The sequence below is a fragment of the Lissotriton helveticus genome, chromosome 5_1, assembly GCF_964261635.1.
Source record: "Lissotriton helveticus chromosome 5_1, aLisHel1.1, whole genome shotgun sequence".
NCBI lineage: Eukaryota > Metazoa > Chordata > Amphibia > Caudata > Salamandridae > Lissotriton > Lissotriton helveticus.
In genome coordinates this window covers 1,018,995,923-1,019,010,574 of record NC_136065.1, presented here as the reverse complement: position 1 = coordinate 1,019,010,574, position 14,652 = coordinate 1,018,995,923, and the positions used below count along the sequence as shown (strand labels likewise).

Sequence of the window (14,652 nt, the reverse complement as noted above, 5' to 3'; positions counted from 1 at the left end):
TGTAAAACAAACATACATCAGTAGAGTTGATTGAAAAGTAAAGAATTTGTAGAACTAGAAAATAAGTCTTTGTGTATCGACCAGCACCCTTCCATACAGCGTCATGAATAGGAAGGCATTTGTATGAAAATGGAGTGAAACTATTTGCTGGCAGGAGTCCTTAGAGATTCCATCTGGATTGTTTTTTTATGCAGTTTTACCATAGCTGTGTTCAGGAAGCATTAGTCATCCAGTGTGTGCTTGGGTTTTCGAACAAAGGTGGGTTGACGAACCAGGTCTGATCATGTAACTTCAGCTCGGCAGGCAAATGACTCCCAATTCATTTTAGAATGTTTTGTTGAGTGAGTGAATGGAAGCTGAACATTGATTGGAAACACAGTCGGAAGCAGAGGGGTGTGTGCCCTGACGTGTTTCCTGAGGAGAAACAAAGCTCTAGGAAGATTCCACGATTGAGTTTGTTTGAAACACCATCCGAGACGCTCTTCAAACAACTTACGTTGAGTACATAAGACACTCATATTCATTGTCTAACAGTTGAGCTTGCCTTGCCTAATTTAGGAAGGGGGGGCAAGAGATGGATAAGAGTTAGACCTCTGGATTACAGAATACAGACTAAGGAAAGGGGAGTCTTCATGGCACCAAAATAAGACTGGTGGAAATTAACATGTGGTGAATGTTTTAAATGTACGCCTGATCCCTGATGGTGTGGGAGTCTTACTTTGAGTGCCTGAGGTCAGGCAAGGCGAGGTTGCAAAAACATTGTGGGGTAAGCCTAGTTCTCTGCAGGTAAAAGTAGGGATTAGAAGGTTGCTCTCTACTAGATAACTCTGGCTCATATCTTCTAAAGGTGAACATGCAACACCATTGATCAGTTGCCAGTGGTGACCAAATAATTCTCTATCAATATTTGTTGGGACGTTCGCAACAAGAATAGCTATCTCAATTGTGGGTTTGTTCTGGACACTTGAGAATATCTTCCTTACTAGTTCTAACTGGACGTAATTCACAAAACCTTGGTTTATCAGTCGAAATGGCTGTTTGGGAAATTATGTGTGAAACCTTCTCTGATACCAGCAAGCTGATAAACTGTATATATTCCAGACCCTAAAAGTACTGTACATTTTCTTAAGAAAAAAATGAATTACTTGAGTCTTCAGCTGTTTCTGACAAAATAGGTAGAAGGATGTTAACTAGTTTAAATTACACTAAAACAAGAGACTATTGGTCAACACTATAGTTGGTTCCTTCTTTTGAAATGCAGTGTCACTGCCATCAAGGTTGAGATGCTCACCATCACTTCAAGAATTAGATCCTTGCCTCACGACCAATAGCACCACCCTCAATTCAATTAAAAGAAATGTGGACATACATCCATCTCAAATTTCATCTAACAATTCCTCTACACATTAATAAAACATCTCTTAATTTACAAATTCTAAATCTTCCAACATGAGGTGGAATAGATAAAAACTGCAAAATACAAGTTCAGGAAAATAAGTTAGCTGTTAATAAATTGCTTCATCTAGATATTGGTAAATCTTTTATTACATTATCCATTTCTTTGATCTCCAGATCCTCCATTACCAATTAGCTGCTCAATAGTAGACACAAGTCACAATTGTTCCTTTTATATTAATCACTCTTCCCTTTTTTCACTAAACTGTCCCAGGAATGGCTCAAGCTATTTTAGTCTTATATCAGAATAAAATATGCACAGAATAAAGGAGTAGCACGCATCCCCTGTGCATCTATTGTCAAAATAAACCCATAAGGAGGGCCTCATCCTCTATTTAAAAAGAAACAAGCTGGAGAATCCCTGAAGGAAATTGAAGATAAAGGGAACATGGATATTGTGGCTTAGCTGTAGCAAGAAAATATTCTATTCTCACAACCTTTTTATACTTACAACAGCTTAGTTACCAAATTAGAACCAACCATCGTTTTAAAAATGTTGAGTTTGCTGGCTTCCTAATATTTGGTTCTAGCTTCTATAACAACATCTTGAGCACTGTAGGGACATATTTGGTGGCTCTGCCCAAAGTATATTTAAGCCTCATTTTATAAAGTAGAACCTCTATAATATTATCACATTCAATCTCCATTTAGGGACTGTCCTGAAAAACAGCTAGCTGGCATTGAATTGGGCCACAAGTTAGCAAAACAAACGATAATGGCATAGTGGAACAACCTGATCTCCACTATTAATTCCTAACTTTCATGAGGGAGATTAAAGGTGTAGCTTTATGAAGTCTAGTTTTTTTTTTATAAAAAAAGTAATTCTGTGAGAATTTGAATGTATTGAGTTTTCCTGCACCCGTAGCTCAGTGCCATAATCTGCACTTAGTTCCACCTTTGTTTAATAAGTGCAAGAGGCATCGACAAAGAACCACCACCCCATCTGGAAGTCATAGATTGCCAACAAATGGGAAGCATTATTTAGTTCAAACACAATCAAAAGACCATATCCTATTTGAGGAAGATAAGGACGAAGTTCTCAATGTGCTTCAGTTGCAGAAAAGAGATAAAGCCAGTTGGCTAAATTACTGCCATAGAAAACTGGACCTTGCGCTTCATGCATCTCCCAGCGTTCTTCCCCTCTTCAGAAGCCATGCTGTGGTTTTGTGGATGTTTGTGTTACTGGCATTGAAGTAGGGGCACTCCCTGCTTCCAGAAGTTCTATTAGGCCTCTGGCTGGGCTGGTGGCCACTCCCTGTAATTAGACTCCACCTGGGCTTTGACATCATCATCCTGCTCCCAGCAGCATTTGGGCCTCCATTTCCTAAATTGCGATCTCCTATTAGGAAATCACAATTTAATGATTTCCTAAATTGCAATTTCCTAATAGCAATTGTTAATCTGTAGGAATTGCAATAAGGAAATTACAATGTACGTACATTCCGATTTGCGATTCCCAAATAGCGATTTCTACAGAGTCGCAAATTAAGTATTTTTAACATATGGGCCCAAGTTTTTAATTTGGCACTAAAAAACAACAAAACCCTCTATTGTAGGAGATGGGTTACCTAGTTCATCTTCCAGTTCATAATATATAGACAGACTTACACCTGTGTTCACCAGTGTGTAGTGAGCCACCAATGAAGTGCTTCACCTGTTTGGCAATGTAAGGAATTGCATTACAAATATTTTGCTAATTTATTGTAAAGCAAATACTTGTCTCTTGTATTTTGTAACTTATTTGTCTCCTGTGTTTTGTACCTGGGGCTTCAAGCCTCACATGGCGAAACATGCATTGACTGTGTTTCAAGGTTACGAAACTATAATTCTGTCAGCAAGCGTTGGTCTACACCTGTATAATTAAGATGAATACAAGACCCATTTCCATTCAAATTTCCTTCCTCTTCTTAAGATGTTTTAGAACATGTCTCATTGATAGTGTTTGTATTTTAAAATGTAAAAAATAAAATACACCCTATTGAATTATTCAACAAATGTTTTGTGCTGTCAATACCCAATCTACTCATTGACTGGGAGAAGATGATAAGTTAGCTTTTGCAAATGATTTAGTTTGGTTGTAAGTCCCCTCTAAGACCAAATTCTACACTGGTAATCTGCTACTTCAATATCAGTTTCTTGGAAATATAAAATCTGTCAGGAAGCTTTTTTCAAGTTTATATATAAAGAGATGGTTAGCAAATGGACTGTTGATTGTCACACTGGTGTCACGAGCAGTCAGTTTTTACATTGAGCATTACAATGTATTTCTTTGGCTTCGCTGGAATAAGACTGCGCAAAAATACTGTCTCATCATTTCATCACAAAATGATATTACAATATGGCATTCACCAAGAAGGTAAAACAAAGACATAGCCCAAAAAAGCTTAAAACAAGCATACACATCTATATATATTTTTGACAAGCAGATGAAAATATATCAAAAAGTTTTCTTTGTTTCGACTAGCTCACGCAATTAGGCAATCAGGAATGAATACGTCGCCTTTTCCAGATAATGAAGAGGAGTTGAGCACTATCTCTTCTGTATTAAAGATTGCCCTAAACCCAGCATCCATAGTCAATCGACAAATGTGGGAAAAAGTCAAGGATTTCCCTCCTCGTGATCAATTAGATGTTCGTATAGCATCAATAGTGTTACCATTCTTAGTAAGGCACATCGTTTCCTCAGTGATTGGGGAGACTTTTTGTCCAGGCAATAATCCTTGTCCCACTCTTCCATGGTGCCTGTGTAGTGCTTTCCCAGCAGGCTGGTGTTAGCCTTTCACATAGGTTCTGTCCTCCTTGGTCCTTATAAACATTTTTCTATTCAAAGGGCGTTAGATGGGCTTTATCATACTAGTGAAGTAAACTTGCATGAGTTACAGTACAAACCTCTAGAAGCTGGATACCGTGAATCTCCTCTCACAGGTCCAGCCACCAAGGGACTCAGCAGAGTTAATGTCTAAGGAGTAGCTAATTGGTAGATGGAATTTTCTATCAGTCCAAAAATTATGGGGGTTAATAACTGTGCTTAGTGAGGGTCTGCTGACTCAAAGCAGCGTTGGAGACAATTCAACTATGCGTAGAGGCAGAGGCTGGGTCTAGATGGTGTGAAGTACTTTGGGTTTATTTTAGGACCCACCAAAACTGATTAAAGCGCTTCTTTACTTGGACATGTTAGTTCATTTAATGTCAGAGTCAGCAGGGTCCTGTAATTATTTACAGGATTTTAGAGGATTCCTTTAACTAATCTGAAAATATTCTTCTGTTACGTTACACATTGACTGTGTTTTAGCTAAGCAGAATAAGAGCTGCCTTCTTATTATGTGTTAATAATTATTTTCGCTACATAAGGCCTGACAGATTGCAAACCATGAAATAGAGGTGAAAGCTAAAAGTAACCCATGAAGATGTGCTTCACCAAACAGTTACTCAAAGACCATTCAAGCTAAATATACACAAAAATCCACAAACAAAATAGAATCCAAGTGATTGCAATGTAAAGATATAGGAATATGTTACTGAACAGTATTCCCATAAACATCAGGCCAGGAAATACACTGGAGGTGATCAACTACAAATGCAAGTACAAAAATAGGACAATAGCGTTGTTTTAATATGATAGCTAAATTGAGGCATATATATTTTGCGGTTGAACCAGGAAAGAAAAATAACATGACCTGTTTGTTCTTCCCCTGTATCTTTCATACACTAGACACTGGTACAGTTAAACAAAATTTGAAGAAAGCTGTGATTTGAAAGCCATGATGACTCTCGTTGAGCGCAGCACAAATGTTGTGGTGCATGAAAAACTGAAAGTATGAGAGAAGAACATGGGAAAATACGGCCACAGTGGCTCAACATGCCCCAACAATAACACAACAAAACAGAAACACATATAAAACATTTGATCAGCACAGTTGGAGAGAGAACAAGGAATGAGAACCCTAGACAGATACCTAGGTGTGTGTCTCGAAAGTATCCGTACAGATGATCATATTGATAGTACAAACAAATATTTAGATAACCATGGTCACCTATAAGACTACGTCCAGATCAATACCAGACAGACAAAGGCACACTACTGCAAATATCTAAACTTGGCTGCATGTCTACAACACTGCCTGTTTCACTGGGCACAAACACATCCCTAGGGAAAACTCTTCATTGTAAGACCAATAAAAGGGGGCGATTCCCCGGTGGACAGGCCACGTGGAGAGTACAGTTTGTTCACATGATGTGGTGGTGCTTCAGTACAGCAGTGAGCAAGCTATCATGTTAGTGTGTCAAGGGGGCCAATAAGTCATACTGAAACTGTGATGAAGGTGGAATTGTCCACTAAAAAATATGGCGTGTTCATCTCCTTCGATATACATCCTCCAACAATGTCAAAGGACAGATCTGAGGTCGAACCATGGTTAAATATGCCAGAAAGCAACTTGGTGGCCCATGCCCATTGAGGCCTAATGACTCAGCAATCTTTGCAGGTACCATTGACAAAGCATGAGCACAGTGCAACAAGATAGCTCTAGTACTCCATGGATTCAATTTGTATCAATGTTCATTAGTTTCCTGCTGCCTTGTTTGCAACATGTAACCATAACCAAGCGTGAGCAGAAATTGGCCAGACTGAATCTACAATAACCATCTTCCCCTTCAACATGACTGTGCACTATGTCTTTTAAATATTTCGTCATTGTGTTTGGCTCCGGTGCATTTTTCAAAAATGGTGTGATCATATACCCTGGGAATGGATGTGGAAAGGAGATAGAAAAAGAGGTACACATTCATGCACTTTTTACAATGTGTATCTAGAGATGTATAACACTCTTGCTATAGTAATTGAGCTCTGATGATAACTTCACCCATTAGTTCAGCCTTTGTCACCTTGTGGAGACTTCTCACCTGGCCTCCACCTCCTTATGCCTGGTGCTCAGAAAGCTCAAAGTAGAACACATGGGCCCGCACAGGCACTTACAGTAAAAAGTGCATGAATGAGTGTTGGACCATGCCCTCTATGCAGGGTCACCCCAAACCTTTTGCCTTCACTACTCCTGTTTTGCTGAATTTGTTTTTGTTGGCATTAGGACTTTGTGCACTTTTTCCCTGCTAATCAGTGGTAACGTGCTTGTGCTCTCTCCCTGAAACATTGTTCAATTGGCCTACACTTGATTAGTACATTTAACTTACTTATAAAGGCCTAGTGTATGATACTACCTGTACCAAAGGTATGTAGATTAAATGCTATTAGTTGGCATCAGCACTCATTGTGCCACTCACTAATGTAGCCTTTTACAACATGCCTCAGGCCTGCCTCTGCAGCCTGTACCGCAGTTCTAAACTGCCATTTTGACCGGGCAAAAAAAACCTTTTGACCCCCGTCTTTAAGACTCATAAGTCACCCCATAAGGTAGACCCTAATCGCTCATAGGACACAGTGCATTATATTTAAAATGTAGGACATGTGTACTGAAGTTATACATGTACTGGCAGTTAAAAACCCCTAAAGTCATTTTTTACTTTTGTATGGCCTATAACTCCCATTGACTAACACTGGGTTACTTTATTACATTTAATTAGTGATAACTTTGGATTGGGAGCAGATAGAGATAGATATGCTGTGTACACTCAAATACATTGTAACATAAAAACCTCAATAATAGTAAAGTCGGATTGTTCAGGCTGATCTTCTGCCTAAGCTTCATGGACATAACAAGCTCCAGACGCCTCCCTACAACTGCCCACCTGACCAGCTACACTGCACCTACCTGGACCTGTAATGATACCTACCTGAGCCCTGCTGGCTACTGCTTAAGTGAGTTCCTGATCCCCAAGAGAGGCCTCCCCAGGTTCTGAACCCTTGGCTGGTATCAGTTGAGATCCTGAGAAGAAAGATTAAATCCTGAAGATTTGGGTTCTCTGCAACAGCGAAATGCCCTGTTTGCGTGGAGACTCTGCTGCCTTCGACGACTGCCAATGTGAAGTTCCAGTAAGTCCAACTCTTGCTTCTACAGTGACCACTAGTGATGACCAGCAACGCAAGAACAGCACTCCGTACCACTGCAACGACCGTTAGTGACGACCAACCAGATCTTCGTGCCACACAGATGACAACCTGTGCTGCCTGGCCTCTGCTTCACCCAAAGGTGACAAGCATCCGCAATGTTCTGCCTGCTCCTTGCAGCCTCCTCTGCTGCACAATAAACTCTCTGTCTAAGATCCCTTTTTCAGAGTAGCTAACTTGCTCCCTGTATTCGGCCGCCACTCCATCGCAGTCAGCCTGAACTTGTGACTTTCCCCTGTCAAGCAGGACTAGATGACCAAGATTGGCACTTTGTGCTTTTAGCCACTATATCTACTTAAAACTTTGAAATGGCATATATTAGGTTCTATGGAATGGATTTTTGTTGTCTGGCCTTATGTTATTTATAAAAGTTTACTCTATTTTTCTATATTGGTTTGGGATTTTCTTGTGTTGTGTTTTCACTTTTTTTACTGTTTGTGTGTTGCATAAATTGTTTACACATTCACACTAAGTTAAGCCTAATTTGTTTTGTGCCAAGCTACCAGAAGGTTAAGCACAGGTTAATTTAGTGACTTTTGTGGTTCACCCTGCCAAGGATTGTGGTTGTTCTCTGAGTGGCGCTTCCTCCCCCATCAACCAATAACTCAATTTCTTACAGGTGTGAATAAGAAATCTGGGTTTAATCCGTATTAGTTTCTAAATAAATGCTATATATATCTAGTATTAACTGCCATCATCTATACACAGAATCTTTCAGCTGATGATTCGATGCCCAAACAGAAACAAGGCAAGACCTAGGCACGTTTGTCTTCATTCAATTTATTAAGGACAGTTACCAAAGTGCTCTATAAATGCGAGTACCCTGTGGTACACTCATTTATAAATGGTAGGTAGGCAACTTCTTAATAAGTCATGATAGAGAATTGGTTCGAGGAAGATGTGCTTAATGAGGGATGAAGTTACAGTAGGATGGGTGTAGAGATGGCATTTGGAAAAACAGCATTCATCTGTTGGTAAGCAAAGACACATTTCAAAAGAGGGAATGCACATATGGATGGTGAGAGGTAGTAACTTAAAAGTGACAGTACAATGCAGGTGATGCGAAGGGGTTAGATAATAACACAGGATCAAAAACAGGCTGGAAATAAATAATGGCTACAGTTAAAGAGAATGCAAAGAAAAGGCAATAGAAACGTGTGAAAAAGGAAGACAACTTAAAAAGGCTCTAGAAATGGAGAAATATCGGCAGGAGGTGGGAGATAGAAAAGTAAAGCCATGGGGAAATTGAATACAGGCTGGAGCAGTGAAAGAAAACATGCAGTGACACGAATAGCACAGGAAAACAGCAGTCAAAGTAAAAAAATATGAGTTCGTATATAAATCGTAGGTGCTGGAACAGTGCAAAATTGACACATTGTCTGAATAATGTATTATTGGCTTTGTCAGATATGTGAAATAGAAGAGACAGTGAGGTGGATTAAAAAAAATGGCTAAGTTATAGACCATAGAATAAAGACAATGGAGGGAAGAGTAAAAGATATCAAGGAAGGGCGGTAAGCCTAGTAAGATGCAGGAAAAACAAGACAAGTTTTAGAGGGATTGAGAATTTGAATTTGAATTTTGAATTTAAGGGTATTTATTGAGCGCTCGTTTACCAGGCGGTTTCATGGCGCTATGGGGGAGGAAACCTGAGTCCAGTGGCAAAAGTGATTTAGATAGTAAAAGCCTGTGAGAACAGAAGAGTTTTCAGGGTACTGCGAAACTCCAGGTAGGGTGGCATCGATCTCATTGAGAGAGGTAAAGAGTTCCAGAATAGCGGAGCAAGGACAGAGAACTTAGACCCTCCTGTTCTGCTCTTCTTGAACCTGAAGAAGAAGAGAGTAGGATGACATCTTTGAGGGACAGGTAAAGTTGGAAAACCTGATATGCATATTAGAATAAAGGAGAAGCATAGAGTTGAGAACCCTCCACAAAGAAATGGAAAGAGTGGAAGGAGAAATCATAGAGACATGGGTAGTACCAACCTGAACGTGAAAAGAATTTCAAGACTAAGGTACCAAACATAAAAGAGATAAATACCAAAGCAGTTTTATGAAAGCAAATGATCTAAAGGTCATACTAGAATGGAAACAGTAGAGTATTTGATCGGAAATGAAGTCAGAATTGGTTAAATGTCATATCCCTCCTGGATCCTGGAGTTGGAGAGGAAAAGAGAAAAGGGCAAAAACTGGAAGAAGAAGGGTCAAGTAAAGTTTTTTTCAGTGGGCGAGGCACACAACACCCCCACCATTTTTTCCTATCAAAGATCTGCAGAGCAGACTTGAGAACTAACTTTCTGCCTCTAGCCAAGCAAAACCATTCTTGGAAGATATTTTATAGCTCTGGTAATTTCACCAACTCTTTAATGTGTAAGATTCTGACCTATTTCGTGATTTTCTGACAATATAGGCATTGCAAGAGAGCAGGCTGGAAATATTTGGATCGGAGAGATCTACACATAGATTTTTCAGGAGTGAAACAACCACTTCTTGTTTCAGGTTGGGTGCATCACATCTTCCGGGAACAGTCATGGTAAGAAGCAGTGGTATAAACTCATTGTCCAACTCATGAGCACCTTGGTAGACAAGGGCCAAAATGACAATTAGAGTACCTGCTTTTCATTACTTTATATGCTTATCTCTGCTCAGAGGGACTTACAAGCATTAATACTAAAACACCCTTACTTTTTACAAATCCTTCATGTGAAAGTGATTCTTATAAGAAGTCTAAGCAATGACTTTCTGGATATCAAGGATCCAAATTGAGCATCTTTTCTCTGATTTCTCTCTAGAGGGCATGAATCATTTGTCCATGAGCAATCCTGCATTAAGATGTAATTTAGAAATTGAGCAATAGCTGCAATTAAGGAGTGATCAGAAATTAAAATGGAATGCAAATTTGCCTCTGCAATTTCTTAACTGTTTACACTAGAAATATCTTGCTGTGAGTAGACTGAAAGACTGAACCAGTTCAACCGAGACAGTATCTTCTCACAGTCTTGTATTTCAAAGTTATCCGTAACATAAGGATTTTCATTCCATTCTTACTGACATCAAAATCTGAACAGTGTCTCATCCCACTCTTTGAATTCTTCCCCCTTCAACTGGTTGAGGCGATAACTGGTTATAACTATGCACGGAGGTCTGACACATTTGTAGAGGGGCTTTAAATAATTGTGAATGATCCTACATATATATCATCAATTTTCCCTTTTCCTCTATGAAATTGATCTGTACTCTCTGAGAATAGTTATATACTTTCATGTGAGTGAACAGTTTTTCCTAGTAGGATAATAATAGTGCTTTTGCAGGTGGTTGCAAGTGGTGCAAACTGTCACTTATTTCTGGGGATCCTGACTTGTGGTTGATTATCAGAATTCGACAGAGAGCAAGAGAGAGAACGACAGATAAAAGGAGAAAGAAGGAGGCTGAGAAAAAGAGGAGAACAGGGATAAATGTAGATATCAAGGATGAAAAAGAACCAGCAACAGTGAGATGGTGTAGAGTGGTGTCATTTAAGAGCCAAAGGGTGGAATCCCGTCTGAGTAGCACTGGTACTTGACTACCCATCATTCAGCAGCACTGGTGCGGCTCCTGTTAAACAAATTAGGTATTTGTTAGTTGCAAGGCTGGACTGGCCATACTGGGCATCAGGCATTTGGCTGGAATGGCAGGGGCCTGTTTTGTAGCAGTACATCAGTTTTAAAAGCACTGTAAAGTTCCTTGTATATTCAGCAGTTTTCAGGGAACAATAAAAATGTCAAATTAATTCTGGTGATCAATGTACCTGCTGGAGAGAGATGGGAGTGTTGGCTTGTCGCAGTTTTGACTTATCTAAAGTAGTGTAGAGGGTTAATATGCCTGCTGTAAAGAACATGCACCATGTATATCAAAGAACAGTATTTTATGTGCATAGCTCAGTGGTTACTGCTTTTGTCACAGAGATTATTTTGTTACTGTGCAGTTCATAAGTAACAATCATAATCTAGCACAGTGATCTATGAACTGCCATCAAAGAGCTGCATGCAAGCTACATGCTACATGTTTTTCTCCAGTCTTTCATTATCCTGATGTTGCTAAAAAAAGAGGTTTGTTTGGGTAGAAATAGATTCTTATTATTAAAGTCAACCTTAGCCACTGTGTTATGTTCTGAATCCTGAGTTTGAGTTTCTTAGACCAATCACTCTTAAATGGTGACTCCTAGTATGGATGGCATGTGAATCCTACACCTAGTAGTCTTGTTTGCCTTATGTAACATTTTCTATACACTTATTTGCAAATTTTTTGCTGTTGTTCTGTTAGAGTTTTATATAGCGCGAACTAGACCCGAAGCTATCGGATATCAGAGCGCTTTACATGAGCACCAGTTTCGTTACAGATGAACACATTCATTTTTGTTGGGCACGGGGAGATTAAGTGATTTGCCCAGAATCACAGGATGTTGAGCGCTGTTGCCGAGACTCGAGCCCGGTTTCCCAGCTTTGAAGTCAACCTAGTAGGCTACATCCTCTCCCCCAAATGTATGATTCATTGTCTCTGTATTTGTGTGTGATGCAAAATGCTATGAAACAAAAAAATACAAGGGAGAGAGGGACTTTGGAGAGATGAAAGCCATTGTTAGAGAGTGATAGTCATTGTAGAGCCTCAACAAAGATTATCGTATCCTGGTGCACAGTAAAGTCATCATTTACAATACTTTAAAGGTGAATACAATTGAAAATATAAGTAATGTATTGTAGAATGCACCATTTTTCCAAAATCTTCTTGGAGGTAGAAGCCCCCCAAATCCCCCCTGCCCCCCCCCACACACTTTGTGGTCCGGCTTGCTTGTTGCACTCACTCGCCATGCACCATTGGTGGCTGGTCTGAAAACATTTGCTAGGACTGCTTTGGGATCCCAGTCCGGGCTTGGATAGGAGATATTCTTATATGCAACTTTTCCTGACAGAAGGAGACTTGAGATGTTATCTGAATTTTACCTTTCGACAAAGAGTACCAAGAGGCTCCATTTGTGATTCCCTCTGCAAAGAAGTCATCACAGTTCCAGCCGTTGCTCATCCAGCCATGGGCATAAGAATAGGTTTTGGCCAGCTAAAAAGAGAGGTTGAGATAATTACAGAACAGAACAATTCTCTTCAATATTCCCCAAAAATCATCTTTCACCATTTTGAAGTGATTTCAGAAAAGATTGTTCAATCACCCTATATATGTGGCAGCACTATATGGGAAGCCTTCTGTGACACTTCCCAGAAACTAAATATGGAATGTTGTTTCAAGCTATTTTTGAGGAACTAAGCAAAACAACCCAGGAGAAGACGACACTCTTGCAATATGAGATTTATTGAGAACAATTTGTGTTCTTTGCCTATACTCAGCTTTACAACCCCCTTACTATATTAAGCTTTTCAACAAATGGCATTCTAATGTTGTAGCTAGCATAAAAATAATTATTGAAAACTAAGCTGGTAACATGGGAATTAGCTCCTAGAACACAGGTTGACACTTGTTGACGGTAAGACAAAATAGTTACGCATTTCTCTTGACATGTACCTTCCACTTATAAATGAGGGACTGCTGTGCAATAAATGTGAACTGGGTGCATGCAGTTAGGAAACTCTTGCATCCCCTTATTATTAGGCAAATAAATATTTTAACTGTTACTTATTTTCATTTGACTTTTGGGATGTGGCCTATTAGTACATAGGTTGCATCGCAAAATCACAGATAGGTTATGTAAGAAATTGAGTTACTAGTTGAGGGAAGTGAACCCCTACTCAAGCAGCAACTGCAATTCTCTGCTAGGGTGAGGTCATAAGCAAACCCCCAATTAACCTGTGCACAACTCTCTGGTAGCTTGGCACAGAGCAGTCAGGCTTAAATTAGAGGCAACGTGTAATGTATTTATGCAGCACATTAAACAGTAACAACATGAAACACAACACAAGAATGATCCCACAATGATTTAGGAAAATAGAGAGAAATATAATAAATAATTTGAGACTAAAACAACAACAACAAAATCAGTAGAACTGATATTAAGTTTAATATTTTAAGTGGAAATAGCACCTAAGTGCCAAGTGTGGTGATCTGGCCGTGTAGGACTGGGACAAATTCAAAAGTTCTAGAAGACTGCGGTGGAGTGCAGGTTGGCTACATGTACCCAGTTAGACTCGCTTAACAAAATACCTTGAATCCTGGTTGCGGAATGATGTGGAGTCCCATGTCAAGGATGCGTTATGCAGCAGTGATTCCTAGGAGCTGCGATGCTGCAATGCAACATCTTGCATCATCACAAACTATGCCGTTGACAAGGAACTTTCAATGCAAAGTCCTGCATCGAAGATGTGTCACACACCAGCTAGTTCCAAAGAAGATGTGGGGCTTGCGATGCGGAGTCGGGCATCGTAGAAAAGAATGCCATCGACGAGGGGCTTGCAATACGAAGGCCTGCATCGAGGATATGTTATGCAGCAGCGGTTCATGGGAGGCTGTGGGTGGCAATGCAAAGTCCCACAGTGGTACATTGCAAAGTTTGGTGAGGCGATACGTCGTACATTGGCTCCGATATGTAGTTTCAGGGATGCAATATGTCGCAATGCGTCGGTTCTGCTGGCAGAAAATTGTGGCTGGCAGAGCCTACTTTCAAGGGTCCAGGACAGGGGTGGCACCACTTGGGAAGGCAGCTGTCCAAGTGCTGTGTTCATGATGGAGGAAGTCTGTTCTGTCCCTGTTCTGAAGCTACTGATCAGGAGACCAGCCAACTAGCTCCTGGAGTCACTTTAGTGGTCCCGGGTTAAAGATGCAGTTCCATTCCTTCTCACTCAGGCAGGAGGGCAGCAGGGTAGCACAGTAAGGCAGCATAGTGGCAGTGTTTCTTGCAAAGCAGCACAGCAGTTCTTTTCTGAAACTTCCACAGGTTCAGCGGTGTAATGAATTGTTGAGGTCTGAGGTCCAATATTTATACTGGGTGCCCACTTTGAAGTAAGAGACGTTTCAAGAAGCTTCCAACCTGCTGAGGTGTCTGGCATCCTCTTCCTTCCTACACTGGCCCCAGCTTGTATGGGGAACAAATGTTTAATGCCAAATCCTTTGTGAGTGTGTTCAGGCAGTGCCTTTGTGATGTGCAAGTGTGATAGG

At 40.2% G+C, this 14,652-nt stretch overlaps 1 protein-coding gene across 2 annotated transcripts in view; it reads right to left on the bottom strand.

Moving 5' to 3' along the window:
- CPN1 (carboxypeptidase N subunit 1) overlaps positions 1–14,652 on the bottom strand; it is a 209,187-nt gene that overhangs the window by 22,250 nt on the left and 172,285 nt on the right. For both annotated transcript variants that reach the window (XM_078643532.1, XM_078643533.1), the window contains exon 5: positions 12,495–12,606. In XM_078643532.1, the coding sequence (XP_078499658.1) occupies positions 12,495–12,606 (112 nt within the window). The remainder of the gene's footprint in view (positions 1–12,494; positions 12,607–14,652) is intronic.